The sequence below is a fragment of the Terrapene carolina genome, unplaced genomic scaffold (assembly GCF_002925995.2).
Source record: "Terrapene carolina triunguis isolate 2854851 unplaced genomic scaffold, T_m_triunguis-2.0 Scaffold17, whole genome shotgun sequence".
In the NCBI taxonomy this organism is placed as follows: domain Eukaryota; kingdom Metazoa; phylum Chordata; order Testudines; family Emydidae; genus Terrapene; species Terrapene triunguis.
The window spans coordinates 14594862-14615230 of NW_020664368.1; the positions used below are offsets into that span (position 1 = coordinate 14594862).

The 20369-nt window shown below is 40.4% G+C and overlaps 1 protein-coding gene across 6 annotated transcripts in view; it reads right to left on the minus strand.

Annotated features, from left to right (window-relative positions):
• Positions 1-20369, minus strand: part of LOC113406374 (protocadherin-9) — an 883162-nt gene that overhangs the window by 550528 nt on the left and 312265 nt on the right. Inside the window, exon 3 of one of the 6 annotated variants that reach the window (XM_026650940.1) lies at positions 16806-16822. The exons of the other annotated variants lie outside the window; for them this stretch is intronic. Coding sequence (XP_026506725.1) covers positions 16806-16822 — 17 coding nt within the window. The remainder of the gene's footprint in view (positions 1-16805; positions 16823-20369) is intronic. 6 annotated transcript variants of the gene reach the window in all.

Here is a 20369-nt window from a genome sequence, read left to right on the forward strand (position 1 = left end):
CCCCCCCCCAATTCATGTGATGTACTCAGTTGCGACAGTGATGTGGTCCAGAGCTAAGAATACCTAGCTAGATAAAAGGCATACCTCCAGATACCACTGAAGAATTTAAATCACTTCTGGAGTTCACATGATTACTTCTGAGTACTTTTACTCAATACTTGTGAACGTTCAGTACTTCTGAGAACTTTCCATTTCTCAATTTCTTCTGTTTGGTTAGCTTCTCATCTCTGCTCCCCGTCCTGCAAACCTTTACACATGCATGCTTAACCTCACACACAAGTAACTTTTTGCAAGACTAGGTCCTATGTTTTTAATCTTTGTTTAATAACTGAGAATTGTGTCCACTTTTCCTTTCACAAGTAAGAGCCTAATCCAGCAATCTGTGATCAGAGGAATAATCCTCTCTCACACAAGTAATCTAATTGACTTCAGTGGAATTACTCCTGAGAGTAAAGTTTACTCATTCATTTACAGGTACTTACTTCTGACAGGGCTTCAAGAGTAGTTCCTTAAATCAAATCTGGTGATATAGCAGGAGTGATGATCATGGTAATTTATCAGATAAGCGAGACAACATTTAAAGTGACAATGTCAGCTCCAATTTATCTCAAAATTCAGTTTGTTAAATAAGTTTTTATAAAATGTAAGATCAATAGAAGTGTTTTCTTAAAAAAAATAAAAAAATAAAAATAAAATAAACCACAGACAACACACCCCGTTGGAAACAATGCTTTTAAAACAATCGATCAATTTAACAAAAGCAAGCATTCAATCTAAATACCAAAGCACTGTGCTCATGTATAAGTACCAAACAGTAAAATTGATGAGAAAGTGATTATAAACAAAAGTGAAACTGTCCAGTCTGTAACAACTGGTATCTAGACACCACAATGGCTGGGCACACTAACAATGCACAGAGACAGCTATTCAGAAATATAATTAGTTTCTTTTCATTTTCCAAGCAAAGAGAACTGCAAAACTTAAACAAGCAGAACAAATTTTTTAAAAGTATTTTTTAATCAAATGCATTCAAGTGTTGTAAGTAAAATTAGTAAGGAAATGCATACTCTTAAGCCTGACAAAGGCCCTTAACCCTACATTATAAATACTTAAATTATATTACAGATCTGGCAGTCTCCTTTAGAAATCAGATTTTCAGTGTTCTCTGTACAGAGAGACAAATGTAAGAGGAGAGAAAACTTGTAACAATTCATCAGTTAAGATAACAGCTCTTTTGTACTTCTGTGAATAGCAAGGCAGGATTGAAGTTTGGCTGCCCCTTGTTTTTACTTCTGGGATATTACATTGTGTTCCCATGTTTTGGGTTGTGATTTTTTTTTTTGAAAGTTTAAATAACAAATATTAGAAATGAATGTCAGAAAAAGTTTTAGCCCTCCCATTGGCTCTTTTGGTCAGGTGCCCACTCCTTTTCTTTTACCTGTGGGATTGTTAACCATTTACAGGTAAAGCAAGCAGAGAACAGCTACCAAGAGGGATTTTACAGCTAAATGGCTGGCTGGGTGTCTATCAAAGGGAGCTATCCCCCACTTTATTTATTACAATATTATTTTAGGTTTCTGCTCTCAGTTTTCAGGGGCAAAAAACATCTGAAATTTTTGTACCACTGATATTGCCATCTATTTGATATTCTGCTGGCAAAAGAAAAAAAGGAAGTTAGTGCACTGAAGTAGAAGGTAAGGTCCATTTCTTTGCTGAACATCCAAACTGGGTTGAGTGAGCAAACAAAGCAAATAAATTAAACACACACAACATTTCTATTCCCCCCTCCCCGTTTACTTTAAAATGGTAAAATAAAGTCTGCAAAGCTCATCCTTTCCTCTGGGGCATTTTGGGCCTGACCTCATCCTTGACTGACTTCAACAGGCTTTGGAGATAAATCAGATTTATGGGATAGGGAGGTGGCTGAATTGTTGATAACTATTGTTAATTATTAGCTTTTTATGTTGTTGTCCCACACAGTCTATTAATTTCACGGAGTGCATTGAATTCACCAAGTATGTAATAAGATTTTATTTTTGGCTTGAAATGGTAAATCTGCCAGAGCTTAAAGATGGTTCTTTAATTAATCAAAATAAATAAGTAGAGAAATAAAATTGCCGTGTTGTTCATGATGGGCTTCTAAGGCTCCACGAAAATAGTCTCCTTTAGCTGATCTGTGGTACATGTACCTACAAAGACATAGGGGAGGTAGAAAGAGGTGCCTACCAAATCCATGCATTTCTTCCTTCCCAGTTTGCTCACTCAGAAATTTATTTACCTAACCGTAATGAAGGAAGGGCAAACAAATTTATGCTTTTCTGCAGGGGTTGATACTTTGTTCAGAAAAAAAAATGTTAAATTATGCTAAATTCAATTGGACATTCCACTTGTTTATTTCGAAAGGTGGTGACTTGAAGAAAGATAAGTAGGGAGGCTCCATTTTGAATATTTATTTCTTTTAATAACAGCCATTTTGGAAAATCTGGTCCTTTTGACATAGAAGTCTGTTTATTCTTCATAAGTATTTTTATTAATCCCAGCAGTGTCTTATTTTTTCCCCCCCTCTGTGTACAGAATGACAGTTTGACTGAACCAGCATGACTCACACTTACCCTCTTGCATGCATGCATGAACCCACCTGCACACAGGTATCCACGTACGCACTTGGGCATCTTCTCACTCATATTTATACGCACACACTCATTCAGCCACGCATATGTAGTCATCCACTCACAGACTTAAAAGAGATTCTAGATCATCCTGCTTTACCCTCCCCTTCTAAGAAATCAGCAGAGGTGTTTGAACCATTCTGTTCCCTCTCCCCCCGTCCTAAAAAAATAGTAGTGTTTAAGCTGCCCTACCCTCATCACATCACCTATCTTCTTAAAAGAGCAGCAGCCATTGTTCTGATCCCCAAATATATTCTCTTATCACAGGACAGGATCATGTCACCACCCTCCCCTCCCCCACAACTGTCTGAGACAGGGAAGCAGTTGCCCATAATCCTGCACTCACCCATAGTCTTTGAGAGAACTAATGTAGATCCAGCCAGTAGCCACCCAAGTACAGGATTAGGGAACCCCGGCTGCAAGGATAAGCCATGTCCTGGTGCAGATTATACAACAACTCTTCTAGACTGGTGAACCCAGACAAAGTCAGGGAACTTATTCCAACTCTTCCTTCAGTTTGGTTGTGGAATTTTAGCAAGGGGTTGCTGAGGGCTCCCCTCTTATAGCACATCACCATTGTGTCTGTTTCTGACAAGCTGTAGGATGGAACTCTTGTATTATTCTACAAAATGCTAATCTCAGACCCCAAAAAATCATTAACCTGGAAAAAAAAGGTGGTAAATATGACTCAATATGGTACGTAGAATGCTGCAGTTTACGTGTGTGTGTGTATAATACACACATATATGCACACACAGGACATTTAAAAGCAAGGTTATCTATTTACAAAAACTATTACTAAGTATGGAAATGCAGAGTTAAATTTACCCGAACAACTTTAATTGGCCTCTTGTTTCCATGCAGCAATTATTCCAGATGCATAAAATTCTTCTTTTAAAACCAAACTACCTTAGAAGTTCTGCCAGGCTTCCTGATAGCTGGAGAAATCCTAAACACCAGTGGCCAGATTTTGTCACCGTCACTCAGAGTGCGTATGATCTTATTCTGTGAGTAGTCCCATTCATTTCAATAGGAAATAAGTGGCGCAATGATATCAGAATGTTGCTTCACATGAATAAAATTGAGTTGACAAAGGTCTCTAGTTTTTCTTAGATTCAAGGGCAATTCTTAAATCATATCTGCTGATAAATTATCACGATTAGCAGATTCCTAGTTTATCAGATGATAATTGAGATTGAGGCTGTCTAGGTTAAGAGAACATCAGTACTTTGAACTCATTCTCAGAGTAGTTTTTGTGTGTTTGTTTAGGTGCATATCTTAGAGCGCATTTGTACCTTAGAACGATGAAAAAAAGAGAAGGAATTTATTTTTGGGTGTTGTTCAGTTTTTATATGAGCAGTATTTATAAATGAATGACATGTATAAAAGGTCATGAGAAAAGCAGAGTATTTAAAAAGGCAACATAATGAAGCAACGATAACATAACAGAAAGCATTCCAAGTGATCAAGGAGAAAGTGATCAGTACAAACATGCCTTCTCCTTAGAAATATACCTCAGAATGTCTTTCTCCTGTCTTTAGCATGTGTGAAACTATTGCACAGGGATTCCAAAGTAGTGAGAAAAATACTGTCGCCCTTACTAAGTTGTGTTACACTGCATTACATTACAAAATGATCATGACAAGCTAGTCAACTAGATATAGCGCAAGGTGATTATCACACTGATGAGCTATATTTCAGGAAAAATAAGATGTAATATGCTCCAAACAAGGCAAGTCTATGCAAATGGTTGCAGATATGTGAAACTTAAGCATAAATACAAAGACAAAATCCTGTAATATTGTATGATGAAGTCATAATGTCTCCTTTGCTAAATCGACTATGAGAACCAGATTGTGGATCATAAAAGTCAGGTTGTACTAGATAGTGTAGTGACAGGGACAGTGATAAGAAATACCTACTTCCACCGTTAGTTACCCAGTAAGATACACCCTTTTATCATGGATGAGAATACCGTCACACAATTCCATGCTTTTAAACCACCCAGACTAGATCACTGTATTCACTATATCTGGGGTTAAATTTAAAGGTTCTCCAGTAATGTTAAAAATGTAGCTGCCCAGTTCTTTTGTGAGAAAACTCCCTAAGAATACACAATGCCACTGCTTCACACTCTCCATTGGTTCCCAGTTCAGTACTGGTGTCAAATGAAGGCCTGGGTCTTAATCCGCAAGGCGATTAACATTTTTGAGCCATTTACATCAAATAGTGCTTCAAATTCTATAACAGTCCCAGACGGCTACTAGCCACTACCTTCAATGGGAGATTATCTTGCACAGTCACCACTGATTTGAGCCCCTAGTTTCAGCTTTCTCCCAAGGAAACTCAATTCCTGTAACACTGCTATAAACATCTATTTTCTAATATTGCATAATGTCTTTCTTATCTTTTTGCAAGGTAATTTTTTTCCACCTTGTGAGAGAAGACAGAATTAATTCTGAGATCTCAATAGTACAAGTGAATATGTCTGCTTCTTATAACTGCTTATTTTCTTGAAGAGTATTTCCATTCTCTGAAATATTTGTTAAATTGTAATAATGTAGCTTGAAATTCATAATAAATATATATTTTAATTGCCATGAAATAGTGCTTATAACTTGTCAGATCCAACACAGGTTCTTCCCCGCTGCTATTCGTCCCTCTCCCCCCCCAAAAAAAACAAAAAAAAAACCCATAGAAATGTACAGCTGGAAGGAACCTCAAGAAGTCATCGAGTCCACCCCGGTGTTGTGGCAGGACCAAGTAAACCTAGACCATCCCTGACTGGCGTTTGTCCAATTTGTTTTAAAAAACTTCTAATGATGGGGAAACCAAAACCTCCCTTAGAAGCCTATTCCAGAGCTTAACTACCCTTATAGTTAGAAAGTTTAACCTTTTCTCATCGGTCAGATTTTCCAAACATTCTATCATTTTTGTTGCTCTCCTCTGGTCTCTAATTTGCCCACATCTTTCCTAAATTGTAGTGCCCAGAATTGGACACAGTACTCCAACTGGGACCTCACAAGTAGAGCGGAACAATTGCCTCCTGTGTCTTACATACAACAATTTTGTTAATACACCCCAGAATCATGTTAGTCTTTTTTTTGCAGCTGCATCACATTGATGATTCATATTCAGTTTGTGGTCCCCTATAGCCTGCAGAACCTTTTCAGGAGTACTACCACCTAGAACTACCAGCAGTACTACCACCAATTATTCCCCATTTTGTAGTTGTGCATTTGATTTTTCCTTCCTAAGTGGAATACTTTGCACTTGTCTTTATTGAATTTCATCTTGCTGAATTCAGACCAATTCTCTAATTTGTCACTGTCATTTTGAATTTTAAACCTGTCCTCCAAAGTGCTTGCAACCCCTCCCAGCTTGGTGTCATCTGCAAATTTTATAAGCCTACTCTCTCCATTATCTATGTCTTTAATGAAAATATTGACTACCACTGGAACCAGGACTGACCCCTGTGGGACCCCACTAGATACGCTCTCCTAATTTGACTGCAAACCATTGATAACTACTCTTTGAGTACGGTCTCTCAACCAGTTGTGCACTCACCTTATAGTAATTTCATCTAGACCACATTTCCCTAGTTTGCTTATGAGAATGTCATGTGGAACTGTGTCAAAAGCCTTACTGAAATCAAGGTATATCACATCTACTGATTCCCCACTATTCACTAGGTCAGTAATCTTATCAAAGAAGGAAATTAAATTTGTATGGCATGATTTGTTCTTGACAAATCCATGCTGACTATTCCTAATAACCCTTTTACCCCCCGGGTGCTTACAATGATGCATGACATTTAGCATATATTGTATTTGGCATTTTGATGTTTGCAAGTGATGGACTTTTTTTCTTTTATGATCTTTTGCTCTTATTAATGAAATATCCTCTCACAAATCCTGCTCATTTTAGTCACAGGATTAGCACTCACATAAGTCAATGGGACTTATTTTTGTGAGTAAAGTCCTCTTTAGAGTCAGAGCCTTGAAACTGATTAAGCAGTCACCATCTGCTTCCAAACCATTCTTACAAGGAAACATTATTGGATCTGAAGACATCACAAATATATATAGATCTATATTTTGCGGTGTTTTTCAAGATCTTGTGGTACACATGACAGATCAGTAACAAAAAGTGTACCTAATATGTAGGATGATTTCTGTAAATCAAGTTCAATTATACAGACTATATCACTACAACATTAATTGCTCAGCACTAGAGTTGGGTACTGCAAAAAAAAAAAATTGCCATCAAATAAAATCCATCATCATCTAATCTGAACGAAAAATAACACCATATCCAATAGGTAGCTAGTCACACCACAAATAATGAATGATGAATAGTTAAATATATAGTCAAAATAAATATATAATGAACAATCCATAAACAGTACAAATCTTCAAATACTGAACTAACAAATTCTTAACGGTCAAAGCATTTTTGCTGATAATTTGAGAACTAAATGGCAAAATTAGTTGAATAATTAGCTGCAAATAGTTGATGTAACTTTATCGATTAGACATCACTTTGGGATCACTTATCTATCACTTGTTTCCCCAGAAGTCTCCTTTCAATTCATGGAGTATTTGCTTTCATTTTAATATGTAGCCACTATTTTTAATGATTGCCTAAAGTCCTTCCCAACACTGTATTCAGTATGCCAGGGACAATCTGCACTGGCTACATAGCATTACCTCATCTCACTAGAATTCTAAAACAGCTATATGTTCTCTATGGAGATTTTTGCATATAATTTCCTGTAAATTACAGAAGCTGGTAATACTTCTAGTCATGAAACAGAGAGATACTGAATTATTTTTGGACTATTGAAAATATATTCTGCATTAGTAACAAATAGTAGCTTCTTTTGTTAAAGCAGCTTTTTAAATACTATTTCCATGCTGGAATCCAATAGTAGTTTGTGCTATTATTCACTTACTCCTCCTACCCTTCCTAACAAAATCAGCCTTGTTTGCAAAAGATCAGTAGAGTCATTATAAAATGTGTTTGCTATAATTAAGGAGGCAGGAGTCTTATTTTCATGCAGCAGGCTGCATTAAAATCCCAACCAACACCAGGACTGATTTAGCACTACCTCAGCTTTACTACTTATTCAGTAGACATCCAGTGCTGAAGCTCCTTGTATTTTATTTCTTTAGCAAGTCTTTTGCTCTCCTAAAAAATGTTTCTGTAGCACTTCCTGACTCCATCTAGAAGCTAGAGTGAACCCTTTTGTCAATATCTGTCAAATGTCCTGTCTTCTGAGATCCAAGTTCTGAAGGAGGTGGAGTGAACTGTCTATGCCATTCTTCCCCCACCCCCACTTGATAAGGAGGGAAGGAAGAGCTTTAAAATGAAGAAAAAGAAAAAAACAAGGAAAAAAGGCTATAACACAACCTAGTTCTGTAAAGTTCTCAAAGCAAAAATTAAGTGTGAATTTTCTACCAAATTAAATAAGGCAAGCCAAATATAGTTTAGGCACCGATCCTGCAAATTCTTATGATGTGCATAGCTTTATACATGTGAGTACTCCACACTGCCATCAAAGACAAACTTATTCACATGAATAAAGTGACTCATATGTAAGTGTTTGTAGGAGCAAGGCCTTAGACAACAACTGCTTTCAGTCAGGGATTGTGCCTTCTTCTATGCTTGTGCAGCCTCTGAAATATTGGGGTGTTACCAGAAACAAATATCAATGATAAACAAGCTGAGAACTTACTTGTTTATTCTGAAATTACTACGTTTGATGAAGGGCACAGAACATTTTTCACTATGGCTGATATATGCTTGGTCAAGTTTGGTTCATGTTAAATTTGCTTGGAACACATCCAAACCAATTTGATTAAGCATGCAATTACTGAGACAAAGACTATACCAGATACCACAACAGACTGAACAGAACAACAGGGAGAAAAACAGCATAAATTACCTTAAATCACAGCACATATTTTAGTGTAATAACTGTTTGAAGAGAAAGGTTTGCAACATAGTGATTTCTTTTTAGCATCATATATTATCACAGTGTTTGGTAACTGCAGAACACTTAAGGACCTGTCACACATAGTGGGGTTTAATATGTCGGTCATTTTGAAGTGCATTGTGCCACAAGTTGGCACAGAAACGATAAGCACAAAAGAGGTCATATATTTCATAGTAGAATTTCCCATGATTGACAGTGGGACTGCATAGAAACTACACAATATGGCCCCTGGAATATTATTTGTTTTCCTCAGAATATTTACCAATCATTACTGATTCAAAGGAACTGTTAAAAAAATAACATTTCCATGATTTTGAAATGTTTATTATTTAATAAAAAAGACTGAAATAAGTGAAAGAACTTATTTGGCATGCATCTAGGATACAATCCTTCTCTGTTTATCTTTCTTATTCCCCCTTCAATATATAAAATACATGGTTGGGACTATTTACCCATAGCTGGAGAATGGTAGGTGAGCACCAGGGCATATGCACACACTGGAGGTCCTGCACACTGCACCTCTGGGGCCCATGCTGCTGTGAGATCCCTCACACCTTTAGCCTGAAACTACAAGGTGTGGTCAGTTCCCAGCTGGTGCCACAAGGAGGCATTCCAAGAGTCTTGACCGTGCAGAAGCTATGTGCCAGCAAGTAGGACTTCTATAATTTGCCTTTCTTTCACCAAGACTAGCTGGCAACTGGGTATGAAGTGAGAAGCAGAATGCAACACACAGCACTAGATGCATCACACAGTCCAGTGTCAAAGCACCACCATCATAGCTAGGGCCCTACCAAATTCATTGTCCATTTTGGTCAATTTCACAGTCATAAGAGTTTTAAAATCATAAATTTCATGATTTCAGCTATTTAAAACTGAAATTTCATTGTGTTGTAATTGTAGGGGTCCTGACCCAAAAAGGAGTTGTGTGGGGGGCGGTCACAAGGTTATTTTTTTTGCGGGGGGGGAGGGGTTGCAGTATTGCTACCCTTACTTCTGTGCGGCTGCTGGTGGTGGTGCAGCCTTCAGAGCTGGAAAGCGGTGGCTGCTGGCTGGGAGCCCATCTCTGAAGGTAGAGCCGTTGCCAGCAGCAGTGCAGAAGTAAGGATGGCATGGGCATGATATGGATCTGCACTGCTGCCTGTAGAGCTGGGCCCTCAGTCAGCAGCCGCCACTCTTTGGCCACCCAACCCATGGTATGGTATTGCCACCCTTACCTCTGCGCTGCTGCTGCTGGGGCGTTTTCAGAGCTGGGTGCCCAACCAACAGCCCGCCACTCTCCAGCCACCCAGCTCTGAAGGCAGCGCAGAAGTAAAGGTGGCAATACCGCGACCCCCCTAAAATAACCTTGCGTCAGGATCCCCAGTTTGAGAAACACTGGTCTCCCCCCGTGAAATCTGTATAGTATAGAGTAAAAGCACACAAAAGACCAGATTTCACAGATAGAGACCCAATTTCATGGTCTGTGACGAGTTTTTCATGGCTGTGAATTTTGTATTTTGTAGGGCCCTAATCATAGCTATGGGTAAACAGTCCCAACCATGGACTAAATGATGAAGGTGGCTATCCCTTTGTATGAAGAAGTACAACTTCTCAAAGTAACAAGTTAGAACAGGGGTGGGCAAACTTTTTGGCCCGAGGGCCACATTGGGGTTGCAAAACTGTATGGAGGGCCGGGTAGGGAAGGCTGTGCCCCCCCAAACAGCCTGGCCTCCACCCCCTATCCGAACGCTCCCATTTCCTGCCCCCTGACTGCCCGACTCAGAACACCTGACCCATCCAGCCCCCCTGCTCCCAGTCCCCTGACTGCTCTGACCCCCCCCCCCCCCCCCCCCCCTCTTCCCCCCCCCCCCCCCCCCGGGACCCCACACCTATCCAACCAAAGAAACACAAACTCAAAGAACTACAGTCAAGGTCAAAACAAAGGAGGGGGAAAGTTTAGGCTTATGGCTAGTTCTAAAATCAGGCCTACTGACAGCTGTTACACAAAAATCTCATCACAAATATACACACAATATTGGATTTGTTTCTCTCAGTTCGATGAGAACAGAGGCAGATTTTCAGCACAGGTACTGGTTATGACAAGGGCTAGTCAATTTCTCCAACTCCAAAAGGCTGATGTTCAATCAGGATTAGGAGATAAAGAGATTACATGTTATTTTTTTATTTATTTTTTTTAATTCCCTTTGTATTTTGTACTCAGGATACTCAGTACTGCAGTCCCTTTGACATAGTTTGAAGATATTGCTTAAAAATACCCAAGGAAATGTTGCTAGTAAAAGTATGTTTGTTTTCAAAATTCTTCCTTTAACAGGTGAATAAAAATAAGAAAAAGACTTCCTTAAATTATGATACAATTGGTGCTAGAATTAGCCCTGATTCAAAGAGATGTGTGTGTATTACTTATGTCATCACACTTGTTATAAGAAAAATAATGACTTCAGTTATTGCTGCAAGTAATCTAGCAAAGGTTTGCAAGAAACATATTAAAAAGTGTACCATTACAATGGAATTCTTGGTAATTTAATTAAGAATTGAACAACAGCACCCGGTGTGAAACTTACACAGCAGGGTCTCTCTAAATGTGCTGTAATATACAAACTAGACTAGACTTGCTAGAATTCAACAAAAGCACTAAGTATGCCATGGAAACCTTGCAAAGTAGGGGGTGTATGGGCAAAATGGGAAACAAAGCCTTGCTCTTAGAAGAACCAATTGTTTGTTTCTGAAGTCCAACTGCAAAGACTATTCACATTCAATTACTGTCCACCATTCCATCTTAATATATCCATGCCAGATGCAATTACAAGTCATTACTCACAAAGCAGAAGCAATGCAAAACCCCTTTGGTTTGGGCCACAAATGTTAGATGTTCTGCACACATAACGGTGACCAAGTTTAAATGGTTTGTGCTGTTATATTTGATTTTTATTCACCTGTTCTGACCTAGTTGCTATGGGTATGCATTTAAATAAAATGTATATCAAAGTGTACTTTCTATTTCTTTGTTTGCATCTCCCTTTTACTCCCCCGTGCACACACACTATTATTTCCTTGCCAAAAATCCATTTCATAGAAAGGAAAAATGTACTGAAAGGTTTTAAATTAAAAAAAAGAAGAACACGTTGGATTGGCTCTACGAATCTGCATTACAGGCCACGGTGATTTCTTGACTGCACCTTAACATTATGTTTTAAATAAATTGATGCAGGAAATATAGGCATTTGTAACTTCACATCCAGCTGAATACAAATGCCATTTTGGACCAAAGTCTGACTAAGGAATAATACATCAGATATGTTCATTAACAGCTAAAGGAATTCATTCAGCATGTTGCTAAGTAGACTGCCTCTTCTAAAGAATTCAAGTGTTATAAGTACAGCTGATATATGACTCTTACTTGGCAATTTTGAGCTCTTTTCTATACTCTGGAGGATTAACCGCTTTTATATCTTGAGGGGGAATTAAACCTGCTCTGTACTTCAATGGATGTACTTTCCAACCAGCTGAATTACCACAGAATAATTCTGGTATCTGGTAAAAAGAACTGACTGAACATCTACTGGTATGTGGAATTACAGTGCTTACTCCCTGACTTCAGGTTTTAGCTTTACTTTCTGTCCCCAAATAGTTGTGCAGTTTTGATGAGAGAGAGTATATAACAGCTGTTATGATCCACCCCAGAAGCATCTACATTTCAGCAGATAGGATGGCAGGTGAAGAGAGGATAATTAGTCAGACAGATAAATAAATAGGGCCAAATTCTTCCACAGCTATAGCTGTGTAATCCCACTGAAGTTTATGGGGTTATACAGCTATAACATAAGGTATAATTTATCAGTATATTTTAAAAAATGACTCAGGAGTCCTTTAAGATGAAAGACACTCTCTGAATAGAATATAACCAAATGGTTATAAGGACATGGTCATCTTGGATTTCATGCATTCAGAACCGTTTCTTTAATTCTGGGGACTGAATAATGAAAGGGATAAGAATAGAGCAATAGACGGAATTTTGAACTCTGTGCAATTCTTTAATACCAATGTATAATTAAAAAAAACACATAAAAGATCATTTTCATTTTCAATTTGTAAGGCAATTGCTTGAGAGAACCTAGTGACAAACTAATCCACCCAACATTCTGACATCTCAGAAGCTGTAAAAGATCCCAGTGCTGAGATATGGCCCCTAGAGGACACAAATATAAATCTTTCTCAAAGACAGGAAAGAGAGAATACTAACACTGACATAGAATACTAATACCGTCCCCCTCAGCAGAAAGTCTCCGACCACCACTACTCTACGTTTCCTATTCGCAGTGGTGGCAGCAGACCTCCCAGCCTTAGGGGTACGAGGCTTCTCCTCCTTTACTGTAGGGGGTGATTCCTTCTTTCCTGTATCAAGAAGAGCATAACGGTTACCTATTACCATGGCGGGAGGGTTCGGAGCAGGGGTGGAGCACTGCCTGCTGCCAGAAGTAACCAGCTGCCAGTGTCCACCCTGAGCCATCTCCTCCTCCACCAGTGGTGTATCAGCAGTCCTGTGTACTGGGACAGCTACCTCAGCTGTCTCCACATGGACACTGTCCAGGAATTGCTCGTGGATTCGGATGCTCCTCAACCTAGCCACCTCCTCCTGTAGCTCTCCCACCTGCTGCCTGAGAGATTCCACCAGCAGGCACTTTTCACATTGGATGGTCCCCTCAGCCTGGATATCAGTAAGTGGAAATTGCAAGTTACAGTCTCTGCAAAACCACACCAGGATCTGGGTAGAAGCATCCATGCTCAGGCGCTCTGTCTGGCGACAGGCGCAGGTGGAGGAGACAGAAGCAGTGCTGGCACAGGTGTTGCGGGTCTTCCTAACCATCGTAAGCCTCCCTCTGTCAAACTCCCGTCTGCAGCCCCCTGTCCGCTGAAAGGGTTGTTTAAGCAAAAAGTTTTGAATGTAGTTGGTTTATAGGTTTTAAGGGGAATAAAGGGAAAACAGATAGAACCGGCAAGGGACCCTCGCCTCCTTCCCACTCCCCTTTCGAAACTCCCTGTTAGCAGCCCCTGTTCGCAAAAGCAGTTTTCAGGTATCTAAAAGGGTGTCATAAGGAGGAGGGAGAAAACTTGTTCACCTTAGCCTCAAAGGATAGAACAATAAGCAACGGGCTTAAACTGCAGCAAGGGAGGTCTAGGTTGGACATTAGGAAAAAGTTCCTAACTGTCAGGGTGGTTAAACACTGGAATAAATTGCCTAGGGAGGTTGTGGAATCTCCATCTCTGGAGATATTTAAGAGTAGGTTAGATAAATGTCTATCAGGGATGGTCTAGACAGTATTTGGTCCTGCCATGCGGGCAGGGGACTGGACTCGATGACCTCTCGAGGTCCCTTCCAGTCCTAGAATCTATGAATCTATGAATAGAGTTGATATTCTTTTTGCCTCAGCAGAAAATACATCCTTACTTCCCATGTTCAGTAACTTCTACTACAACCTGAATGTTTGCTAATGCACTTCTAAAGGAAGAATCAAATTGGTCTGGTAGGGTTGAAATACATGTTTTTCTGCTGATAGGTCAAGAAAAGATAACCTCTGTGATGAGTTCAACTGTGTCAATTAACAATCCCATTATCACCAAAAAGATACAACAGAATAAATGATTGGTCCCAAAATTAAAGATGTTAACCAAGATTTTCAGTTCCCACTTTAAGACACTTTAAAGGTGCCTGATTTTCACAAAGTGCTGAACATCCACTCTCTTAAAATCAGGCACCTTTAATGAGTCTCAAGTTGGGCATCCAAAAAAACCAACCAAACAAACCAACCAACCATAGGACACCTGAAGTAAATAGTCATTTTAATGAAAATTTTTGGCATTGAATCTTTGTTTGCATCAAAATTTCCCTTTGGTTCAGCTTGTATATCCTAGAAATCTAAAGAATTAGGAAAGTTACCTGTTAGGTACACCTTCCACTGTGAGTAAATATAGGCAATAACTGAAAACAGTTACTACTAACACAGATCTCCCACTGAACTCAATGAGAGTTTTGTGTGAGTAAGGAATGCAGAATCAAGTCCTTGGGCTTTCTTCGCCTCTTTTTTGGAGATAAAGTGTAATTGTAACGGAGATTTTTAAAAAGGCCAAAAACAGGCTCCTGCAGCAGTTCTTTGACTGTAGAGTTTCTTATTCATGCTCTTAAAAATCATATTAATGCCGGTGTATATTCAAAGGTAGACTGAAACCTTACTTCAATTTTACCTATCATAGTGTCCTCCCACATGACCCCTGCTCATTTCTCTTTTTAAAAGAGCAGACATGGTTGAACTGTGCCTTTGATGCTTCGACCAGTATTTTATTCTAGCAACAGAGGATTTCTATGGTTTCAGGGCCTGCTTTGAGAGTCCTTTTATAGTCAAGAGCTCAATAATTCCCATGTTTAGGCTGCAAGAGAAACAAACTACAGTGATCTTTGAGGCAAGATCCTTATCTTGATTCAGACACTGTCTAACTTTAGCGAAGAACTCAGATTAAAGTATGATGCTTAGATAGTCTTTCCATCTAATTCCCTATAAAAGCTTGGTATCTCTTAAGAAGCAGATCCTACGTACATGTGGGCCACCTTTCTTTTCAAACTCACTAAAAACTGATCTTCTTATAAGCTTGGATAGGATTCGCTGAATGAAAGAGATGCTTTCTGAGGAAGCAGCTATGGACTAAGTGAAAAATAGGTGAAAAATTCACACAGGTTAAAAATTCTTCCCTTTGAAATCCTTTTTTTGTTTGTTTTGTTTTGTTTCTAGGCACAAAACATGTAGTACATCTGCACAGCTACTTTAGACTTTATTCTTTAAATCTCATATAGCAGGGGTGGGCAAACTATGGCCCGCAGGACGCATCTGGCCCATCAAACCTTTTAATCCAGCCCTTGAGCTCCCGCCGGGGAGCGGGGTCAGGGGCTTGCCCTGCTCCGTGCATGCCGTGGCTCCGTGCAGCTCCCGGAAGCAGCGGCATTCCCCCCTCCAGCTCCTGCCCATAGAGGCAGCTAGCGGGCAGCTGCCCCCGCCCCAGGCGCCAGCTCTGCAGCTCCCATGGCCCGGGAACAGCGCCCAAAGGGAGCTGCAGGGGCAGCACCTGCGGATGGGGCAGGGCGCAGAGCCGCCTGGCCGGCACCATGCCTCCATGTAGGAGCCAGAGAGGGGACTTGCCGCTGCTTCCGGGAGCTGCAGGAACGGTGCCTATGGACGGGGCAGCATGCAGAGCCGCCTGTCCGCACCTCTGTGTAGGAGCTGGAGCGGGGACATGCCACTGCTTCTAGGATCTGCTTGAGGTAAGTGCCATCCAGAGCCTGCACCCTTCACCTCCTCCCACAACCCAACCCCCTGCCCCAGCCCTGATCCCCCTCCCACTCTCCAAACTCCTCAGTCCCAGCTCGGAGCACCCTCCTGCACCCCAAACCCCTCATCCCCAGCCCCACCCCAGAGCTCGCACCCCAGCCAGAGCCCTCCCCCCCACACACAACCCAACCCCCTGCCCCAGCCCGGAGCCCCCTCCCGCATTCCAAACCCCTTAGCCCCAGCCCGATCTCCCTCCCCCGCGCCTCCTGCCCCCTGAAACCCTCATTTCTGACCTCACCCTGGAACCCCCACCCCCATTCCAGAACCCATACCCCCTCCCACACACCCCAACCCCCAATTTTGTGAGCATTCATGGCCTGCCATACAATTTCCATACCAAAATATGGCCCTCAGGCCAAAAAGTTTGCCCACCCCTGTCATATAGCCATAGCAGTTCATTCATTCTCAGAGGGGAGTTCATTACCCTCTATTCATCCTAGCAACTGGCCTTGGTATGGTCAAAGAAGTGGAGAAATGTAATATTGGAATCTATTACAAATTAACATAATGCTACCATCTCCCTCTGAAATATATAAACTGAACTAGGATGAAGGACAAGTGAGACATCAAGGTAAATGTGTGGCACAGAACCCCATAAGAGAGAAGGAGCTGTCTATGGAACTGGTACCTTCAACTGCATCTAAAGCATCCAAACGACATGAGAGTTTATTAAATCTTCCTCTCCTCCCCCAACCCCTGTGCATGAACACACACACTTTTCCAAGAGGGCGACCCCAAAACAACCCAGCTTTCATCATGCACACACTCAAGATGATTGACTATTAAAAGATATATACAGCATCTCAGCACCATTATGCAGTACTGCAGTGAGGTAAATCTGTGAGATGTGACCCCCCTCCTGCTTCTAGTCTGATGTCTAGTCTGATTGTGACACCTCTGAAAATTCATCAAAAGGTTCAAAATAGAGCGGGGCAAAACAGGCAGGAACAAAAATGTGTTATGTATTGTGATATGAAGTGCACTAGAAACCCCATCACGTTGTTCTAATTAATCTGAGTTGTGCTCAGATACTACAGTGATGATGGCCTAAACAAAATGTGTGAATAGGTACACACACATACACACACACACACACTCACACACAGAGAGAGAACACCACTATTCCACGAAATATTACATTTCTTCAATTCCCTCCTATTATCTAAGCAGTCTGTAGAAAATGGAAGTGGCTAAAATTTCAGTCTCCCACTATTCTGGAAACATTCTTTTTTAATTTTATAAATCTTTTCTGAAATCTGATAGTTAATTAGTCGTTTGATTATCATAATCAAACACTAATCATTGCAGTCTTGATGAAAATTTAGTGATTATCCCACGAGGACTGCAGTCCAGTAAATGTGTTGACAGGCTATTTGTTATTATGATGGTGATGCATCATGATGCAGTGTAGAAGAAAACAAAAGACAAGTACTGGTAAATACTGTGCATGATAAACCTATATAAGAGAGAATCTAAATGATCCCGGCATAAAATCCTGTGATCCTTCCTCAAACAAAATTCTTAATGACATCAGTGGGAGTTTTGTCTGTTTGAGGGCTACAGGATTTATCTCCTAGTGCATGAAAATGAGATAAGAAAGAGATAAGCATTATCCACTGGTAATCAGGGTTTGGTTTCAGTGTCTCTTTCACAAATACCACATAGCTAATTGAGCAAGTTAAGGAGCAATAGTTTTATTGTTTATAAGTGTGATCAAAATATAGCATGAAGCAAAATATATCAAAGTAAGATCATCTATCTTTCTTCCTCACCATCTCTTTTATAAACCACAGATGTCCGCAAAAGTAATTTATTATTGGTTATTAATTTAAACATTTATACTGTCACATTGTAGCAACCTCCTTTCTGAGAAGTGTTTAGTAACAACAGATCCTTTCCTGTGAGCATTAGAGCAGAATTTGTGCCAGCAGAGCCACTTTTCCAAAGAGGTTATGGTTCTGTCAACCCCTGGAGATGGTTCCCTCTTACCCATTCCTTCAGAGATGGAACTGGAGATATGCAATTGCAGTTCCCAGAAACATTAGCCATTATAGTACCAAATGATCCAGGAGACCCAAAGAGAACAACTCAGTGGATTGCTTCCTCTGCAGCTCTATCAAATCACTTTCCAAGCCAACCTGAGCTCGTAGAATTAGGACAAAGGACTTCAAGATGTCACTTCCACAATGACTTCTTAGAAGTGTATGTATGTGCCCCCTCCCCCCATAGCCATAGTTTCTGAGCACTTCATAATGTTTAATGTATTTAATACTCAACACCCCTATGAGGTAAGAAAGTGTTATCATCCCCATTTTACAGCTGGCAAACTGAGACACAGAGAGACTAAGAGCCAGATTTTTAAAGGTATTTAGGCTCGTAAAGATGCCATTAGGTGCCTAGATTTTTGACTCAGCCAAGGATACAACAGGAACTCTATAGGAAAATAGAGAATTGAACCTAGGTCTTCAGAGTCCCAGGCCAGCATTGTGACTATTGGACTACACTCCTGTATGCTTTTCTCTCATGTTATATACCATTAATATTTATCTGTTAATCCACAGCTGTTTTAGTGGGCCAACGCTTCCCGCAGCTCTCATTGGCCAGGAATGGTGAACCACGTCCACTGGGAGCTGCGAGCGGCCGTACTTGTGGACACTCAGGTAAACAAAGCATCTCACGGCCCGCCAGGGACTTAGCCCGAGCAAGCTGCGAACCATGCTTGGGAACCCCTGCCGTAGAATAACCTTATGCTTCATATGTCACTTGCAGAGTTGTAGCCGTGTTGGTCCCAAAATATTAGAGAGGCTAGATAAGTGAGGCAACAGCTTTTATTGGAAAAACTGCTGTTGGTGAAAGAGTCAAGATTTTGAGCTATGCAGATCTCTTCTTCAGGTCTGCCTTTTGTGCTTTATAAGTCACTGACCATTTAAGTATATGCCTAGCATAAATATAGGCATATACTATATTTTCTAGAGGGCAAAATATTTGAGAACTAAACTCCGTTCGCATTCTGTTCTATGATAGCTATTTTGAAGAAGCTTGGCTTGCAACTTCAGTTCAGGTCACTTGGGTACTGTGACCTTTTTAACATTCGGTAGTTGGTAGGAATGAGACCTTGTGTCCTTTAAACTGCACAGATTAGAGATGTAGAAGCAAGATGAATATTAACAAAATGGGATTCCAGAGAAATGTTTCAGGTTCCAGATAAATTATGGAAAGGAGTGAACATGCAAGGTAGAACATGAAACTCAATAAACCTATATAAAGAAAAGCAACAAATGTATAGTTGTCATTAATCCCCAGCCCTAATGTCAAGGCAGTCTGAAAAGATCTTAGCGGGAGCATTAATTCCCTTGAAATTTAGACAACATTTAGAGTGTATTTTGCATGTATCTAAACAAGTATTGAGTGATGAATTTCACTGTCTAACAGAGGCGGTTTACCTCAGCAAATAACTTCTCACATTAATAACCATATCCACAGGTGACCGTCTATAAATACAATCTGTTCTTTCTATCAAAAATTAAAACATATAGCACAATTTGACAATCCATAATTTCCCCACCCCCACACGATAATATTTATAAAAGAAAAAAGGTACAAGTGCCAACTCCACTCTCTATATAACATACAATTATGAGATCATATGCACTGCTACAGCAGGGGGCTATTCTGGTACAACACTCTAGTGTCCAAATTGGGCTTTAAAAAAAAAAAAAAAAAAAACTACTTCCCAATAGAAAACAATTTTAGGAACTGAAAAACTGCTCCCTCCAAAAATCCACCAAGAAACCCATGATAATCCCAGCAAAGGGGTATTTTGTTTTACAAAACAGACTAACCTTATTTTAAACCTTGACACAGAAGTCCAGAATTGTGAGTGCTAAGATAATATAATGGGTATTAGTACAGTTGGAAGTCAAGGGACTCTAGCTTGATAGCAGATATACTGTTATAATGAAGTCCTATCATAAGGTTCAAATGCAGCATTCATCAGTTAAAAACAAACAAACAAAAAACATGATGACTTCAATACCTAGGTTTTGAACATAATCCTGATGATTTGTTGGGAGGGCAGACCTTGAATAAGGAAAAAGCAACAAAGAGTCCTGTGGCACACAGGGCCGGCTCTGGCTTTTTGGCCGCCCCAAGCAAAAAAAACCTGGGGCAGCCAGAACGGCAAAGCAAAAAAAAAACAGCGGGGCCAGCGCCGGGGGGCAGGGGGACGCCCTGCGCTGCGCTGCAGACGTGCCCCGGCTAGCGGGGGGGAGGTGGAGCAGGGGGGAGAGAGAGAGAAGGGGGGCGGCCAGGGCTTCAGCGGGGCGC